Genomic DNA, 19,706 nt, shown 5'->3' with positions numbered 1-19,706 from the left:
AGTGACATGCTGCTGTTCAACTGATCCATCATAGGTGCCAGTGTTAGGTTTACTGCAGTATACTCAAAGTATAGACCCCCAGCATAAGAACACAGTGTTTGCATGTGTTTATCGCAGCATATGTGTCACGTGATGTCTGTTCACACGTGAATATTTAATTAGGATAGCCTCATCCAAACATCTCCACAGCCAAAACACTTTCTTAAACTCTTGTCACTGAGAGCTCTGCTGTCTGCAGGCTGCATCGCTCAGCCCGGGACAACCAGGCCAACTAATCGAACAGTGAGCCAATCAGCTTTTCACCGCAGCGCAGGACCCCGCTGCTGGAGAAACGCTGTTAATTGCTCTGGATCGCTACAGTGGCACCACAGCAGGTCCTGCTTCCTATTTTCTCCGCAATTATGAAGGTCAGAAGCAGCGTTTGGCAGCTTCCGGGTGTCAGTGAACGAATGCATGAATGATCAACGACCTTTAAATTCCGAGGTGTCGCCGGGGAGGGATGTTGGATGAGAAACAAAAGCGAGCAGGGCGAGAGAAAACATCACAGATGACTGCGGATTCTGCGCCGCGGGTCGTCTCTCCAGCCTCCTCCAGCCCTGCCTCCCGTAAAAGGAGTGGCTATCTTACCATTACCGGCACACACATGCCAATGCGCTGCCACACACACGGGCTTTCAGGGACTTCACTTGTCTTGGGTGGCGAAAACCTGCAGGACACAGACTGAAGCATCAGCACAGGCATTCATGGCTGTTTGACAGGTTTTTACGCACTGATCCAGCACAGCAGCAAGGTAAGACAACACACGTCCCCACTGCTAATGTGTGTGTGTGCAGCTGTGCATGGGTAAACAGTTCAAGAGAAACTGGTAGGTTTGAGCAGTGACAGGAGAGTAGTCGGCTGTGAACTTGCTTTACTGAGTCATCCCATTCTTCACTCTAGTGTGCACTGGGATCAGTTTGTTGCAGGTGCATCAGGCCGGTGTTTAGGAATTTCAGGTTCCTGGAGGTGCCCAGCAAAATCATGCATAGTTTAATTGCACCATAGCCCTGAATACATCTTCATCATTAGATAATACTGTAGCTGACACTCCTGTTGCAGTTTATACATATGCAGACAATTCCACAGTGAGACTGTCAACAGCATCACACTACATGTATTTTGGACTGCATCTTATCAACGGAGGGCTTGGTGAGGGCCCACAGTGCTGCTAATAATGAGATCACAGACTCTGCACTTATTAAATTTATGAGCTAGTTCGTAGACTGGCTTTTACTGTGGTCCAGCAGCACTGGCCATTCGTTTTTTGTGTGTCATTACTGTGTGGTCTGTAATGCAGTGTAGAGAGTAGAAAAAAAGTGTTGCACACTCTGGCTCCATATGCGTTTCACTTTTAGTCTGATGTCACTTCGAACGTCAGGATCTTGATCACTTCCTTCATTTTGTCAAGTTTGCTTCCAGTGATCAGCACCTCACTACAACCCTTGGTGTGTGTTATGTTTCTACTATAATATGTATGCAGTATGACCATAAGGCCAGCTCATGGGACATGATTAGACTGAGGTAAAACTCATCTCAAAAGCAAGGATACACATATCACAGGTGAGCTATGAAAACACACGTTCCTCGGATGATGTCACAAACAGGTGCAATGACATCACTGTAAATTTACTGTTACTTATCACTGACTTACCACTGGATCTGACCAACAAGGATCGTATTGTGTGCTGCCATACAGTATTTGACAATGTTTACCTTCAAAGGTTACAAGTCTAGAAGGTGAATAGTGTAGACTTTGCTCCAGAAGCACATGAACACACATAACTAAAGTATGTCATATTACCATCAACATTTTCATTTTCATTTAATTTATATGAACCTCGCTCATTAATCCTGTTGTATGGCAACATCCTGGTCCAGTGTGAGCTGGACCGCGAGAGCATTTACATGTACAATATGATAACTTCTCAAAGGAGTGAACACTGAACTCAGGTCAGCTATGACAGCATTAAGGCAGGTTACAATATTGCTATCATCTACTGTTACAGTGCAGGTGCTTGAACGCAGGGTTATCTCTCACAGCGGGTGCCAGTGTCATAACAACGGCTGCAGAATTATTTCTCTAGTCCAATAACTTAATAAATAAGTATATTTTCCAAGTCACTGTTGATGCAGTTTAAGTTAGAGCATGCCTCTGAAGGTCTCTTGAAATATTTAACATAAAGTTAAGTGATCGTGTCATCACATGACGGAAAGTGACAGGTGGTGTCACGTCAGAGAGCCTTTCAGGAAACACAGCTTCAGTCTTTGGCACATGCAGCATACTTGCCTTGATATCAGTCATTGTTGGGTCTTCACAGCAAAGAGGACACTTTTATGTAAGACTCATTTCCCCATGGCACTACACACAATGTACTGAACAGAAAATTAATGGGGAATGAGATGAGTGTGATGTCATGCATGCCATGGGGAGTTGTGGTATTTCACAGTGACACAGATATCCTTTCTGCTCTGTCACTATTTCTAACGAATGCTGCACATTACTGGTAAATAGTTAACTTAAAGGCAAAGGTCAGAGACTGAACAAATAGCCTAAACAAAACCCAGAGTGAGTCACACTGTGACATCCAGTGATGAATACTTCATTTCCTACAAGCAGCATTTTACCTTTGGCTAATCAGAAAGTCATTATATCACTTGTTAAATGACATAGTCAGTCAGTGAACAGTCTGCCGTATGCAGTGTCGACTTAAAGGGGAACTCCACCAATTTTACCGATCAAAGTTTACAGGTGTTGAGGAGTACTGCTGCGTACAGTATGTGGATGAAGTGTTAGAAAGCCTTTGTGGCTCCAGAGAGAGCTGCCTGAAGTCCAAGAAATTGTCTCAAGTGAATTTCACTCCTCGTCTCTGCTTGAGGCTAGCTGCTCCAGGCTCCATTAGCCCTTACAAGCATAACACACCTGAATCTCTGACTGAACTGTTGGTGGTGGAGTTGCATTGTGGGTAATGTAGGCGGCATGTTTTGACATTCATTTTCATTATCTCTGGTTCTGCTGCATCTTTTTGATCCTTTTAAAAAGAAAAACAGTTCACTGTGAGCTTAACACTGAGTGCAGTGCTAAATTAATGGAGCAATCCTTTGATAATTTCATTAAATCCACTTGAGAAGAGCAAAATTAGCCATGGAGCTGCAATGTAACATCTTCAATTTTGCATGGGACAAGTTGAAGATCCATATATGCTGTTATCATGGTCATGGAGCCTCTCCCTGCAGGCATCTCCACATGCCTCTGGTCATATTTTACAAAGTACGTTGTGTGTCTTGCCCGGCATTTTGCATTTTATGGCACTCTAACATTAAGTAGTTTGAGTTTTATCTTGTCATACATTTCAGTGGCAGTTAAACATTAGAGGAGGTGCGGTCATAGCACTAAGGAGAAAGCCTGACACAACACCTAATGCTTTAATGAAGCTTGAGTGTCTCTCTTTTACCACTTGGTTCCAGCTAACACATCAAAGAGTCAGTAGTTTAATGTTTAGCCTGATATGTGGCGAGAGATTTGGCTAGAAGTTGTTGAGTGTTTACTTTTAGAGGCCTTGGACACCTAATGGTCACTATTGGCAGGGTTAAACTAATGTACTTGATGATTAGCAGTAAAGTAAGCATGACAGTTACTGTGTCCTTCTTTTGACATGCATGTTTTTATCTTTTGATAGACATAGCACAGAAAAGAAGCCAACCAGTCTGATGTGTGCAAGTCAAGCATTAAGCATTAAGTGATCATTATGAAGATACATTTCTATCACATCATAGTCTCAGTGTCAAGTCTGAGGTGTTCTTGTGATGGTCTGCATAATCTGAAACATTCAAACAGTCAGTCTCAACCTCTGTCTTGTAATCTCTCCAGAAGGTAGGAGATGGCATCGCGTAAAGACAGACGCAGAGATCGAACCCCACTGGAGGAAAGCTATGGAGAGAAGACCAGTGTCCCCTGTCCTGGAGACACGCTGCCCTGGAACTTATCCAAACACCAGAGGGTCAAACGCTCCAAGTCAGCTTCCGGAGAGGTCCTGGATCCAGCAGAGAGGGCTGTGATTCGCATCGCAGGTAGGACGACTACAGTTACTGCAGTGTGCCGCTCACACATCATATAGTGTGTACATATACTCACTGTAACCAATGATAAAAGAGGAACCTCCTGTTCTTGAACCATAACCAGAAACAGCGCTAGTTAGTCACAAACCTTTCTATTTTCTTTGTGGACCTACTGTGTCGTGTATCCCCTCTGGCACTTTGTTCTTAGGACTGTACGCTATTTCGTTGAATAAGAGTTATTGAGGAGGGAAAAGGAAAGTGCCAGCCAACTGTCATTTAGCAAGCTCTTTAGTAGCTAACAGGATAAGTTGCACTAAAACTTAGTGTAAAGTTTGTTTTTTGACAGTTGGAAATGTGATCATGTATCTTTTGAGGAAAAAAGGGAAATGAGTCACTTTAGAGGAATGTGGAGGGTATTTTAAGATTTGTTTGACAGTGGGTGTTGTGTCGCCCACCTGCAGTGGAAACCAGACTGTTCACCTTTGAAAATCAACTGACATGAACAAGGAATAAAGGACCTTATTCAGAATGTTGATTCTTCTGCCTATGAAAAGCAATTGAAAGCTCATGTGTTAATTACGTCAAAGCCATTGTCCTCGATGGGTATGTCCTTGTTTGCATTCTGGGTAGAACTTGTCAGGCGACATGACATCAACTTGTGGAGAGCTTGTTATGAGATATTGAACACTGAATTCCACTGGTCACATATTCATGCTAGCATGTGTTAATTTTTGTGGTGTAAATGTGCTTATACATGTTTTGAAATAGCAGCTAGGTACCTGGAATTTGTGGACTTGGGATGGTGATAAAGTATTAAGTCCTAAACGTCTTTGTCATCTTTGTCTGGTGGTGGCAGGAACTGAGAACAGTCATGTGCAGAAAGGAAATCCAACAGATTTTTTTGTACATGCATACGGTGTATTTGGTATGTATTTCCCCTGCAGACTGATGATGGGTTTTGCAAGCTGAACAGGATATTCACTTTATACATTAAGGCGAGGAAAGCAGCAAGAGACGGTCGTTTTCCAAGTGTGAGGTGTGGCTCTTTTTTGCTCAGACAATAGACTGGGATCCTGTCCAATTCAACTGTCAGGATGTTGGAAACACATTATTTATTTACACTACGGGTTAGCAGTGCCATTGCTGCGCTGTGCTGATTGCCTGAGACCAAGTGTTAGATACGTCTTCACAGCTAGACGTCATGTAAAACTGACAACAACAATTAATCAAAGACGTGGCTTTACAAGAAATGAGCAGCACTAATCATTCCTCATTACATGTAATTAACAGTACACTTCAATAATATGACATGACTCATATCAATAATATAATCATACACTTGTCTGAATTCACCCCTGAGTGATATAACTGTAATGACACAGTAAATTAAAGTACCTCATCACATTGCGATGCAGAGCCTAAGGCAGAGCTCAACTCAGCAGGCTAATATGATCAGACATTATTGGTTTTTCATAGATATATGGCATCAGTGTTGGCAGATATGCAAGAAGAGATTACATTACATAAATTCTAAAAATGTGTGAGACTGTTGAGTCAGTAATGGCAACACCATTTTATAATTACCTCAGTATAGACAGGCAGGACAACCCGACACCTGCACTCAAATGATGAAGAGATAACTGGAGAATTCTGATGGCCATAATGGACGTTATCAGTCGCTGAGACAAACAGTAAATTTTTACGACTTCTTCATCATTGTGGTGCTGATGTGAGTTGTTCATTACTCCCCCTGTGTGCTGTAATTTTAGCACAATAAGTCTTTGATCGTGTTTGTTTTGGAATGCTGGGCTCCTTCCCAGTTAAGGGGAAGTTTGGATAAGTTAAGCGCCTACAATAGGCCTGCGTCCTGTACTGCTCTTCTCCTGTGCATCAGAAGGCCAGGTCGAGCTGTGTCAGCACCCATGGGTGAGGCTGAGCTTTTGTTGTGGGCTCTGCTGACTGACTAACTGGCTGCTACAAAATCACTGACTGTATACAGATGAGCATGTGCTAGAAGGGCATCAGAAGCGGACTATGCGCAGTTCTTGTCAGTGATGACCTCCTGTGTGGCTGAAGCAGCACTCTACTGTTTCTCTGCTTCTTTAGAAGCATTGCATCCTCCCATATGGGTCAAGAAATCCTGCAGTCTTATCAAATGTTTTAAGGAACATTTTTAAACGCTGAAATGCACAGATATCACAGTATCTGTTTCTGTTTGAAACACTCTTAGTATGTTCATGCTTTAAGTCCATGTATTAAGGAGTTTGGAGAAACTCCCGGACTAATGGCTTGAGATTTTATTTACGTAACTCTGTAACTTGAGCTCAGGCCACATGGGACAGGTTTTTTATGTCTTGTCAGCGGTCCCTGAAGTACATGACTGCTCTTTGCAACTTTGCAGATCTCTAAATTACCGTACTTTTCAAATTACATTTAGCTTTCTAATTACCTATTAGAGCAGCTTAGACACATTTCTAATCACCTGTGAGAATGGGCCTTGATAAATGAGATTGAGAGAAGGTGTTAAGTGAAGGGCCTCAATGAAATAAACACCATCAGATCTCGTTACCAAGCCCTGACATTAGGAAGCTCTAAATAGGAATGAGGAGACTCCATTGGGGCTGACATGAGGACCTGATGTGACCATCCGATCAAGAGGTGTCACCATTATTAAAGTCTGTTTCAAGAATCACTCACTACTCCACTGATGATTTTTTAATAGAAATTCATATCTTCTTTTTTTAGATCATGCAAAACTGGTCAGCTGCATTTTGTTTTAGCAGCCAGACTTCCATATTGTGAATGAATAAAGAATATAGTATTTTTCTCTCCTGTGTCCTTGTACTATTTGTGGATTCTCAGTGCACACTCATTCACAAATCAGTGAATGATTGAGTTGAAAGTTTACCAGCCAGTCAGCTGTCAGACTGGTCACAGGGAGAATTCACTGTCCAAAGTGTGGCTCTGGGGTCAGAGCAGGAGGACAGAGAGGGAGGTCAGAGGTCATCCCCTATGCTAGCAGGAGAAAGTATAGAATCCTTAATGTATGCATGAGAACTGCAGTCAAATCCTGGCTCCATACCAGGTCAGACACTCCACCCTGCCACCTTCTGGTTGACTGTTGATGTGAGTGTTTGACCGTCACTTGAGAGACACTTTACAGGGAACGGACAAGTCTTTGGTGGGCTGTTCACCCATTTTACAAGAAAAAACCTTAAACATATTGAATAGGTAATAGATAGAGATAAAGAACATGCACATCATGGTCCAGGTGATAATCATACCATGTATTACTGCATATGGGTCAGATTTGGTGTGTTGTGCTAGTAGCATGGAGCCACTAGCGAGAGGGGTCCTGTAAGTCCACATGTTTGTTACTCAACACCCTCAGATTGTTTTTCATCTTCACACTTGCAGTCTTCAGCCTTTTTCACATGTGCAGTCACCCGACTTTTAATTTGAAGAAATGTATATTTATCGGGTTGTTATATTGAAAACATAATGAAAAAATACTTTAGATGAAGTTTTCCTGTAGTTCCAATGGACTTATAGCCTGGATAGTGCACATAGTCACGCATTACAGTCTCCAATAAGTAAACTGAAACATGTTAGAGATCTTCAGGCTTTAGCCATAATAACTGTAAAGGCAGTTGTGGTAAAATCTCATACTGTGTGCCTTTTGGGTTGATTGTTGCAATAATTTGAGTAGATCAAGTGTATTGACACTAATTGAACTTTGTTCGCTAACTGACTGCCTTTACCATCACAGTATGTGTTCCAGGATCAGCCTTGAGACTCCAAGCTGTGCTTAAAACGGCAAACAGCCCTGCAGAGTGCTCCTCAATTATTTATTATGGGGAGGCTATGATCTGATACTGAGATGATGCCACACAGAGACTGTCTCTCTCTCCCTCTATCTCTCTCTCACACAAACACACACACTCGTTAAGTGGAAGAGATTTACTGTGGAAATGATCAGTGGGAATGAACAGAGCTCTAAGTATCTACATAGCTTGTGTATTACAAGCTGTATGGGCAATTCTGTGAGTCACCCACTGTCTGTTCCTCATGGTATCAGCGTGTACCACGACAGGACCAGAGAAAAGGCGCCCCTGCAGAGGTGTAAATCTACACAAATGCAGTGATACCAGCGCCAGCATTTACTCCATAGACACACTAAGACTCTTAACTCAGGCAGCTTTCAAAATAGAGCAATAGAGAAATTTAATGGAAGCACTAAAGCTGAATACAACAGCATTTTATCATATTATGCCTCACAGTCACTCTGATTCACCTATGAAAGCTGCTTTGTATTTCTAATCATGTTCCTCAATGTCTTGGGTAAACTAACTTTTGGGATTGTGATGTTGATTTTCATTACAAATGCTGGGCTCTGCCTCTTCATCTGCAGTTTAAGAAGCATGACAGTAGCTTATTAAATGTCATCTTATCATAGAGCAAGCTCTGTGCTGTGAAGTGATCACAGCTACTGGTTCTCCTTCAGCAATAAGCCATTTGCCCACTAGGTGGCACTTTCTGTCAAAGGAGCTGGTAGCCTGGAAGTGTTCATCCTGGAGAGTCGTCACAGCTTCTGGAAAATTTGTCTCATCTCCCACACCCGTCTCAAATAGCAGCGACTACAGTACATAGTGTATTCCTTGTGCCCCTGGTGCTACAGAGCTCCGCCTTATTACAGCAGACAGCAAGTTTTATGCTCATTGAAGGAGCCTATCAGACAGAACAGCTTTATTTCTGCCCTTTTTTTTATTACAGGTTTGACCTTTATGCTTTTCCCATTACATGCTGCATCAGGGAAGGAATGCTGGACCCCGCCATCAGTTTGAAACTCTGTAAATGAGCCGAAATGCACAGATCCAGGCAAGACAGGGGAAAAACAGACATTTACTCCTCGGTACTGTGCATCGGAGGCTTTCAGTTAGAGACTGATATCCAGAAGAGGGAGCCAGGCCCGTTTCTATACTTTTCTTTCTGTTAGTTTACTGTTATTACAGCAACATTGCAGCATTATTGCGCTATGCTATCCAGTCAGCCCTCTACCCTGCCTAATTGACAGTCGTAGTCTATTGTCTGTTTCTGATAAAGACATTGATTAAAATTTTGCTCAAAATACATGTAATTCAGAGCAAGGAGAGCGTTAGTTGAAAATACAAACTAGAAAAGAATTGCAGAGCTGTTACTCTGACTTTCAAACAAAGTCTCCACTGCCAAAAGAGTTTCCATTCAATCAAAATCCAGCAGAGGATATGTCCTATTTTAGTTAGAGCCAGCCATAAATTCTCCCATAAAAAGAGCCGTCACACTGTTGTTGAGAGGTTTGTCATCTTCCAAATCCAGACTATCAGTCTAGCTGTTGGCCAGTATTAAACTCCTGCCTGTGTGTGTGTGTGTGTGTGTGTGCTTGTGCTTGTGTGTGTGTACACAAAGTTTTGTTTGTTTCCCCCATGGCTTTTTCCATCAGCGGTGAGCTGTGCTTCAGTAATCCCCTTGACGCTTGAGTATGAAAGATGTGCTGTGATTTGTGAAGACTGGCATCTGATTCTCAGGACAGACTGGTGTGAAAAAAGCATTAATAATATTAACAATGTAGCTTCACTTGTCCTGCGAGTCGGCCCCACTGGAATATCAAACAGAAGGAAACTTACAAAGGAAAACCGAGAGACGGCCGACTGTACTGTAGCTTCTTTAACCACTGGAGAATGCAATAAGGGGTGTGAATGTTTCAAAATGTACCTGTTTATAGATAGAAATTGGAATATCTTTTGATACTGTATATTACTCAGAGAAATTGGGTTTCATATTTTACAACCTTGAAAAGACAACTTACTTATGTGAAGCTATGCAAGTACTATCAGCAAGAAGTACTCATTGTGCTGTAAAATGATCCCTGTCAGTGTTATATTATTATATATGATGTCTTTGCTGCGTTAATGTGTATGCTGCGTTTTACTGCTGTAGATGTTTGAGGTTGTGCTAATTTTAACTACTTCATATGCTGTTGGGTAATTTAAGCTACAGCCATGCCTCATTTTCTATGAGATCATCACGTTTGTACTTTCCAAAAAAAAAAAACAGTCCTGTTTTCAGCTTTGTGACGGTGCATTTTTCAGCTGATCCAAGAGGGTTTGAAAATGTTTTATTTAGCTTCAGAAGAAGGAGAATTTTCTCAACCCATAAAGGAACACTTAATCCTCCAGTTTAGCAGAAAAAATGTGAATGACCAGATTTGGAGTAAAGAGTACAATCTTTGCCTCTGAGATACAGTGAAGTATAAGAGTGAGGTTGGATTTGTACTTAAGGCCAGTACTGTAGTAAATGTACTTGGTTACATTCCACCACTGCCTGTTAAGGATGCACAGGAAGTGTTTCATTTCACAGCGTTCTTTATGTTTCGTTTAGCCCATGTCACCATTCACAGGCACAGTATCACATGCAGTGCAAATGTACACACACATACTATTACATGTATACATGAGACAGGAGTGCACGTGCACACATGTTAAAGGGTTCACACATAGGAACACGCACCCACACGTTCACATTCACTTCGAATGTGGAAAGCTTGCGAGTCAGCTAAAGAATATGTGCTGGAGTGTGAAGCCCCTGCATGCACCTGTTGAGTATTGTTGAATACAAACCCTCAGCTCCACACACACACACACACACACACTCACACACACACACACACACACACACACACACACACACACACACACACACACACGCTTTCACATTCTCAGTGGGGTCATGGGATCGTGTGCCTTTTAAAGTCACAGCTTAACTAAATAAACAGATGTCCAGAAGCCAGATTTGGTTGTCCAGCTATTTAGGAGTGGACACCAAGTGCCCTGCCAGAGGTTCAAGCATCTCTTAAGTGTCACAACTATGTGTGTGCAAGAAAATGACGTTGTGAGATCCAGTGTCAGTGAGTGTTAATGGTGGGTGAGGTGCTAAACATTTAGTGTTAGATCCCTCCTCGTAGCTTCCACTTAGTTCCCATACGTCAGCCAGCAGTTTAATACTGATGTCCCTGTAATATTTAACTCAGACACTGAGAAATATGACTGTGTCCGTGACTTTTTGGCAGGCACATCTCACTACTGACAAGCATCAGCCCACTGGTCCAAACTAGACATTACACTTAATCATGTCATTGTTACAGTATATGACTGACCACTTCTCCTGGCTTCTCCTTATAGTTCTGTGCAGTTTTATGTCAGAAACCAGAGTCAACATGCTGACGTCATTCCTCTGTTGTGCTGCTCCCTATTTCCAGGCGTATGTAAGCATTTAGCTGTTTAATACTGCCTCAGGAGGAGGAGGAGGTTATGTTGACTGCATCTGAATCCATCTATGTGTTCTGGGCATTGAGAACATGTTTTTTGTGCATATTCCTAAAGATTTTGGCCTTTTCAGAAGCCCTTGCCTATAGGGTTTACGGTGGACATGAACTGTGCATCTTCACACAGAAGAATGTGAAAAAACAGTGATGCTCCATTGCTTGTTGAATTGCATACATAATATACCCTGACATACTATGTGTCTACAAAATCTATAATAAAATGGATAAATGACATATAACTGCAATCAAATCAAGAGAGTAAGGTGTGGAAAAAAAATTAAAGAAAACATGCTGATTCAGTGTGTGTCTAACTGTGCTACTTAAACTTCCTGTTGGAGTGAGTGTAAAGATATAGACACACACACACACACACACACACACACACACACACACACACACACACACACTCCCTTCTACAGCAACAGCAACAACAGGGAGTTTGGAGTGGACTTATCGTGTTTCCTCTCAGGAAAGTGTCCTGGCTGATGTCATTTCGGCCTTGGCCAGAGAAATGTCTGATAGTCGGGCTGAGCTGCAGGGATTTTCCTTTTCCTGTATCAGATCTCCACTCGTGTGCTTCAGCAGACTCCTAAGCAAACCAGCATGGAAATAATGCAGGGAGATATCGTCTTTACTTTGCTCATCATTTTTATGAGCTGTGCTGCGATAAAGCTCTTTAATAAGACATAGATTTTAGATTCCACTACAGAGGAGCTGGCTGGATCCATTATGCACACTATGTCTCTGTTCGTTGACAGGAACCTGTCTCTGTTTTCCAACATCATTGTTATGAATCATTTTTAATGCTCCAGTTTGCATTGATATCAATCAAAACGCCTTGTGAATTTATCATGCATTGGCAGGACAATCAAGCAGCTAAATTTAATTAAAATGACCAGTGAAGGCTGAACATGTGTAGCTGACTCATAGTTGTTTTTTAATCCGTAATTTATTTTGGTCTGGACTGTCATCAGCCCGGCTGGTCCAGTCATCTGTTGAATATTCAGTGGCTGCCCCGACAGTTGATGTTCCTGGTGGATATCAAGGGCATATGTGCACTGCAGCTGCCTTTGAATGTATTCATTGCGCTGCAGGCACCAACTTTCTCGGCGACCGAGAGCTACAGCTGAAGTGTGTTACTGCGGCACAAACAGGGTAGACATCTCCTTTGTTATGAGATTATGTCCTGTAGTGACTGGCTGCTTCCTTTTCAGATATGATTAAATGAAGACATTACAGAATACTGTATAAAGTCTAAGGAATGACTGAGTATTCACCCTGATCTCATTGTAGGAGACTTATGAAGGTCTGGTGATATGTATTTATTTATTTAGCACAAACGATGTGGTGGTTTATGATTAATGTTGATGGAGAAACTGACAAGTGCCTCACTTGTCACACAATGCCATGGTATCTTGTGTATCTTGACTTTTTAGAAATAAAAAGGCATTTGTATATGGCTCTCTGCAACATGTCTCATGGAGTGCCAGTGAGAAATGGGAGCTAGCAGCAGTGATAATGATAAACCAGACTTCACAAAGTTAGCATGACAGGAGGTGAGAAATTAACTGCTTCTCTGTCCTTGACCTTTAATGGGCAGCAAGCCAAAGAAGCACAGAAGCCTCAAAATGCTACCACAAAAACATGTTGGCATATATGAAATGCCTGCTGTGAGTACAGAAGCCACCTCACTCTGTAACCTTAACATGTGTGAAACTCCTGCTGTTTACCATCACAGTCTATCAGACACTAGATGGACCACATTATGCTGTTTCTTTAGTGCTAAATCTAATATTAGATGGAAAAAAAAGTCAAGTGTTTAAAGTAGTCAAACTACCATTAAATGTTTTAATGTAAATGGAACAGCAACAGTAATAATGGTAATGATAAGCATTTGGAAATATCCATTTGAAAATGAAATGTTGCTCAGAAACATTACATTGGCGTAGTACATTGGCTTCTTCCGAGCTGCTGTCATTGCACCTGACTCACATGCTTTCATGCAGACGTGTGATCAGAGCTAAAGAAAAAGAGTGAGTGAGTATTTTATGAGGTCACACTCAAGAATTGAAATTGTTACCATTCATCTGACAGGGAGAGAATTGTATCTGTGCTTTGGTGGTCTCCCACAATCTGTTTGCCATCCATCACCGTCTAATTCAGCTCAAGTGTTACAAGAGAGCGTCATGCTGCTGCTCGGCTCTCCTCGCTGCTGTGCTTGTGCTTGACAAGCGGCAGGCTGCGAGTGTGTGTGCCTGCTGGTCCAGTCTGTGTTTCTTTAAGAGGAGGGGCCTGACATTTATATTAGTATGTCTGAGCCAGGCTATGGGAGGGTATGGAAGAGATGAGGAGGAGGAGGAGAGAGGGGGGTGGGGGGTGGCGGTGGGGGGGGGGCTGTTTTGGGCTGTGGAATGAAGTTGGGAGCTGTGGAGGGTTCACACACAGCTGAGAGAGCAGACAGAGGACAGCACAGGCTGCCTGACACACATCCCATCGCACAGAGACAGAGAGGAAGAAGCTGACCTAAAAGGGAGAGGAAGAAGCAGAGAGGAGGAGGAGGAGGAGAAGAAGAGGGTGAGAGCGCCGGCATGGCCATGTACGAGCCCGCCTACCTGCCTCCGAATGCCGAGGAGCAGGACTTCATCCAGGCTTATGAAAACGTCAGAGAGAAGTATAAAGGTGGGCGCCTGCACTCACGTTACAGTGATGACAGCTGCTGTAAGAGTACATGATGATGGAGGAGGTGTCTGCATGTGTGTTTGTAGGGGAAGGGTCTTATTCATTTGTCTGTTGTTGGTGTTACAGCCTCTGCACCGTTGCAAACACATGACTGTTCGCATTCGCACCTTGACAGGCCTTTGATCATGCCGGCTGCAGTGTGTGTGTGTGTGTGTGTGTGTGTGTGTGTGTGTGTGTGTGTGTGTGTGTACGTGTGTGTGTGTGTGCGTACGTGTGTGTGTGTGTGTATGTGTGTGTGTGTGTGTGTGTGTGTGTGTGTGTGGAGCAGAGTGCCAGGCAATGCTCTTTGCATCTCTTGACTGCTGAGTGTTTTATTGATTGGCGCACATGTTCGCTGTCACTCCTCCACGCTGCCTCTCTAAGCGTGTTCTGTGAGAGTCCGGTGGATTTACAGCACTGCCTCACTTTGATATGCGACCGTAGCAACAAACCCACTCTGCTGACCTCTGACCTCGATGAGACCGAGAGAGGGGTTTAGTTGAAGTCTGAGCCCTCCGCTGATTGTTCTCCTGTATCCTGTGTCACAACAGAAGACATTAACAGGTGCTGCTGAGCCTACAGTGAAATTCATTAATGCACAGCAGGGAGCTAATGCTTTACTTCTCAAGTCTTCATCTTATTTCATCTCTTTATCTCCTCAAGTGTGCAGCTCAGCACGCCTTTGCGGGATTATCTTACATAGTTTACTTTTTTTGGAAATCTTCATGTACTGCAGACACGAATCAGAGGAAGATGGTGATGTGAGGGATGACGGTGCCTTAGTTCAGACAGGTGAAAGCAAAACCACATCCATAGCAGAGCCGCTCCATCGTGACGCGTCTCTTTCGCTTTCTTCATGTCAGGGGGTGTCAGCAGCATCCTCGGCCTCATACGTTGATATTCTTTCACTTTTCCTCCTGCTAGATGTTTTTCCTCTTGCATGTTTCATCTGTTCCGTTCCAACAGATCATCAGGAAGTGGGAGAGCTCCTCTATAAATATTGTCCCAGTTTTTTTTTTTTTTTTTTAAATCTCTCTCTGTGAGAAGCTGGGGACTGGGCTTGTGCTGAATCACTGTCACTTATTTTCCGTGTCTCAGCATGTTTGTGTGTTTCTCTTGTCAGAGGGTCTATTTGTGTGGACATCTCATATCCTTTTTTTAAAAAAATGTTGCTCCGTGTTGCATTTTTAAGGCCTGTGAACCATGAGTGCGTCGATTTTAATCAGCACCATCGCCAAATAGACAGCCTCCTCTGGCCTCTCCATTGTGTGTCACTGGGTTGGATTTGGTCAGAAATTCACAGGACAAAGGGTAGATTGCTTAGTGACACAAGAGGGAGGGTGCTTGATATCAAGTGCAAATAGAGCTAGAGTGTTTAGAGGTTTTTGGCAAAAGCATTTTGAAAAGAGTGGAATGGACTGACAGAAAAGGGAACTTTCACGAACATACCAGTGAGTGGGAAAAGGGAAACAACTGGCCCTATCAACACTGGTATCAAATTAAATTTAATGGAAACAACATCGGAATGCATTAAGAAGTATGCACACTGCAGTTTGTCAGTGTGTGTGTGTGTGTGTGTGTGTGTGTGTGTGTGTGTGTGTGTCAGATCTTGGTGTTTGTAGTGCTGTTTCTCTAGCTGGAGGTAATGGGAAGCAGGGGCTCTGTGGCAGGTGTTTATGTTCCAGACGTTCCTCTGTGTTCCTTCTTCGACAGCGTCTGGGCTCCTCTGAGGACCTGCTGTCCTTATTAAGGCACACTGATGACACAGCCAATCAGAGAGTTTGTTATATTCCCTCTCTCTTTCTTAAAAATATTTTCTAGATATATTTGCGACCTACTGCAGAATCCCACTAAAGTATGACACATACGGTAACAGCCGCTACATTTCTGTCAAGCGCTGTAGGAAGACTTGTAAACCTTTGAGCCTTGTTCTTACTGCTGGTACTCTGAAGGTCTCAGCATACATCATAGTTTATGACATGCAGTGTGGTCGTATAGATGTGTGTGTAGATATACCTACTGATGCAATGGAAAGTATTTGGTTTATAAACATTCTCAAGGTACCCAGCAGCACGAATGTGTCATCTGTATCCGTGCAGAATATCAGCACACCTTCCTCAATACCCGACCTTGTCCATATTCTCCACATACTGCCCTAGTTTTGTCTTGAAACAAAGACAGACCGAGGCCAACCGCAGATATTTTTTTATGTTTCAAGATATTTGTCATTCAAGACCTGTTTGGGTGGACATTTCTCACAGTGTGAGGACTGAAGTGATCCACTTTAAAATAACCTCTGTTAGCAGGTGAGGAAACGTCAGGATGGCTGCACCTCCAGACAGACTGAGACCACAAGCTGATATTATGTAAAACCTTTACTGGACAACAGAAAGCTGTCTCATGGTATCTTCACATTGCTGCCATGTAGGGAAATCATTTGCGTGCGTAATCACTGATGCCTTCTAGATACAGCACATGACTTCCAGGTGTGGGTGTTTGCCTATCAGGGAGCTGTTAGCCTATTCTAACTAGCAGGGAAGTGACTGTCCCCTCATTGGCATAATTGGTGTTTCCATACTTTCTTAAAATGCCATTGTTGAACAGTAGCAAAGAGGATGTTGCTGCTTGTTCATCCTCCCTCTCTGTGGTGTCACTGTATGTCTCCTTTTATGCACTGAAATGAACAATTTTAAATTGATCTGGATAACCAGATAATTTGCTAATACTTGTTTTACATATACTCAATTGAAAACAGTACAACAACAATAGATTTAATCTTTAACTTCATTCATTTTTGGAAATATTTGCTAACTGAATTTGATGCAGTGACACGTTTCAGCCAGGTTTGGAGAATATTTTCCAAGTGGGATAAAATACAATTAAAATCAATCAGTCAGTCTGCTCTTTCTAATGTTACTCACTGCTGTCTCATTCCCTCCTCTAAGTTGTAGCCGGCTGGGCGGTAAATGCCTGGCTGTCTTCCCGCTGTCCTCTAATGCAATTTGTGCGAGCAGCTGATGCTGATGTTACTGGGCGGCCTGAGCGGGGGATTGCCCTGTTCATGTCGGGTGGACTGCTGAGGGTGCACAGACACGGCTGGAATCCATATTTTGCCCTAGTGTGTGTCCTGCAAGGCCCCGTCCTATGCCCTGCGGGGCTTAAAATAACCCCTATATATAGCCGCGGCCATGTTCAGCTGGCCAATTAAATAGTTATTTTTGGCAAACTTGATTGTCTGCTAAGGGTAATTTGAATTCCAGTTTCTTCTTGGCTGGAGAAAAAATTAAACATTTGTGAATTATTAAACTAAGCCCGGCTTTGATGTGCATAACAGAAACTGCAGTGCCTGACAAGAATAGAAACTGTAATGATCTGGCCTTGTTGTTGCTCTATAGTGATAAGTATATTAATGATTTTGACAGCTTCTACCATCACAACACGCTTTACCCAAATATAGACATACAGCGTAGCTATCATTATGAATGACTGCCGCGGATTGTATTTACAGTATGTGTCCTTGTGTGAGGTAAGAAGTGGTGTGGGGAGCGATTTGTCAAACGGATTTGTGAATGAATGAACTCTTTGGGAAGACGAGTGTTTGCGTGCTTAAGTAACGTATATTTTAAAACCTACTGGTAGCGGTGTGTCTCTTTAAAGCTGCTGAGTGCAGGCTGGGTTTCCCCATCACACACTTGTGACTGGGCAGAACTTGGCACTGATGCCAGTGAGGTCTTTTCCTTTCCTGTCCTGCCGCTATGAAAAATGACATCAATTAGAAACATTATATTAGCTTCCCGAGCAGTGACAGATATCGAAGAATTGTGGATGACATCTTTGCTTTTGCCATCTTTTCTCATGTATTTCAGAGTCTTATGCTGGCTGACTGCCACAGGTTGATGAATGTTAATAAAGAACAGTTGTTGAGTGGCTTTGAGAAAAGCACCTACGTGGCTCTTCCCTCTCATATACAATTATAAACAGATCCACATAATAGAATTATCTAGATTATCTGTGTGTGGTTATCACAGCCATAGTTATGATAGAGTCACATGACCAGAGTCATCTCTCACATTCAACCTGTCTTGTGGCCGTGCTGCATTTCTGGTCTATGGCCTCCACCTGAAGAGCAGGGTTATCTCTGCCTCCTCTATGGTGGATTTGCATCTCCACCAACTGTCAGGTAATGTCCATGCTAGAATTTGTTTTCCACCATCTATAGGTTGGTGTGGTAGCATGCTAACATATGCTGATCATTGCTAAACACAAAGCACAGCTGAGGCTAATGGGAATGCAATCAGTTTTGAAGGTTTTAAAGTTTCCAGGATAAATTAGTCAGACTGAGCGACTTCCTGCTAGTGTAGCTAAAAGGTAATATGCCATCTAATACGCATGACACAACCTTAAGAAAGTTAAATAAATACAACGACGGTTAGACGTGGTTTTATGTGCCAGTAAAATCAATAAATGTGTTCAGTTTATTTTCCTTCACCCACTGCAGTAAGCTGCTCTTTCGCTGGAGCCCGCTTTGGCCACTACTACTCCAAACACAGTGCTGAATTCACATTGAGGTCAGCCATACGCAGACGTCATTGCCAGGTGAAACGCTCATGGAAAGTAGGCCGTTGGTAGAAACTCTGTGGATTTGGTGTGCATGTCTATACACAGTTGCACAGACATTTTAGGACATTTCCCCTAACTACAGTGCAGCTAAACGGTGCCCTTTTGAAAGCTAAATCTGTCAGTTACTCGCCATGCAAACCAAGCAGGAAAATCCCAGTAATGGAACTTTTCTGTTACTGTATTTCTGTTAAATACACCAACTGAAACGAAGCTCCACATTAAACTCATGTAGGGTGTGTCTGTGAGTGTGTGTGAGGATGAGAAAGTGCTTAGCTTCGTCCCCTTCAGCCATGCTGCTTTGCTGTGAGAGTCAGCTTTCTGTCGCCAAAAGGACAGTGGGTTGTTCCTTTTTTCTGGTCATTTTCATTCTTTCATGTGTGTCAGCATCCTGCTGCCTGAGATAGATCAGCACGGACACACAGCTCAAGTCAAAGGTTACTCTGGGCCAGAGCTTGATAAGTGTGACTATGCTGGGATTCCTATCGAGCCTTATATGGGAGAGAGAAAAGCTCCGGAGGGATGCTCCCCGAATCTGTCGGGCTTCCTGTCAGAACAGAAGCTTGCTGTTCTTTTACCCCTGAATCTCTGGTGTTTTATGACTGTTAGTGTGTAAGTGAGGAAATGTGTGTGTGTCAGAGAGGAGGTGAATGAAAGGAAGGCATAGAGAATTTTTACAAGAGACGGGGAGTGAGGGTGGATGCTGAGGTGTGCTTTAACTGATAAATGTACTGAGATACATAAAACAGTATATACAGAGATGCAACATCACTAAACCTGTTTTTTATTCTATTGGAGTTCATATTAATGACTCTCAATGGGAAATTTGGTGGTTCACGAACTCATGGCTGTGTTTCCACTGATTGGGAGTGAATATCAATTAAAGTGTAATCCCTGTTTCTTTGGGACTGTTTTT

The 19,706-nt window shown here is 42.8% G+C and overlaps 1 protein-coding gene across 4 annotated transcripts in view; it reads left to right on the top strand.

The window, feature by feature from the left end:
* Nucleotides 1-212: 212 nt before the first annotated feature.
* Nucleotides 213-19,706, top strand: part of plecb (plectin b) — a 123,482-nt gene continuing 103,988 nt past the window's right edge. For 2 of the 4 annotated variants that reach the window (XM_076737295.1, XM_076737287.1), the window contains exons 1-2: nucleotides 213-790; nucleotides 3,908-4,107. In XM_076737295.1, the coding sequence (XP_076593410.1) occupies nucleotides 3,918-4,107 (190 nt within the window). In that variant the 5' untranslated portion in view covers nucleotides 213-790; nucleotides 3,908-3,917. Of the gene's footprint in view, nucleotides 791-3,907; nucleotides 4,108-13,839; nucleotides 14,135-19,706 lie in introns of those variants that run through there. The other 2 variants (XM_076737290.1, XM_076737289.1) reach the window with 1 other exon arrangement.

Source organism: Chaetodon auriga, chromosome 8 (assembly GCF_051107435.1).
Source record: "Chaetodon auriga isolate fChaAug3 chromosome 8, fChaAug3.hap1, whole genome shotgun sequence".
Taxonomy (NCBI): Eukaryota; Metazoa; Chordata; class Actinopteri; order Chaetodontiformes; family Chaetodontidae; genus Chaetodon; species Chaetodon auriga.
The sequence above is the reverse complement of the archived record's forward strand: the minus strand, read 5'-3'. Positions and strand labels throughout refer to the sequence as shown.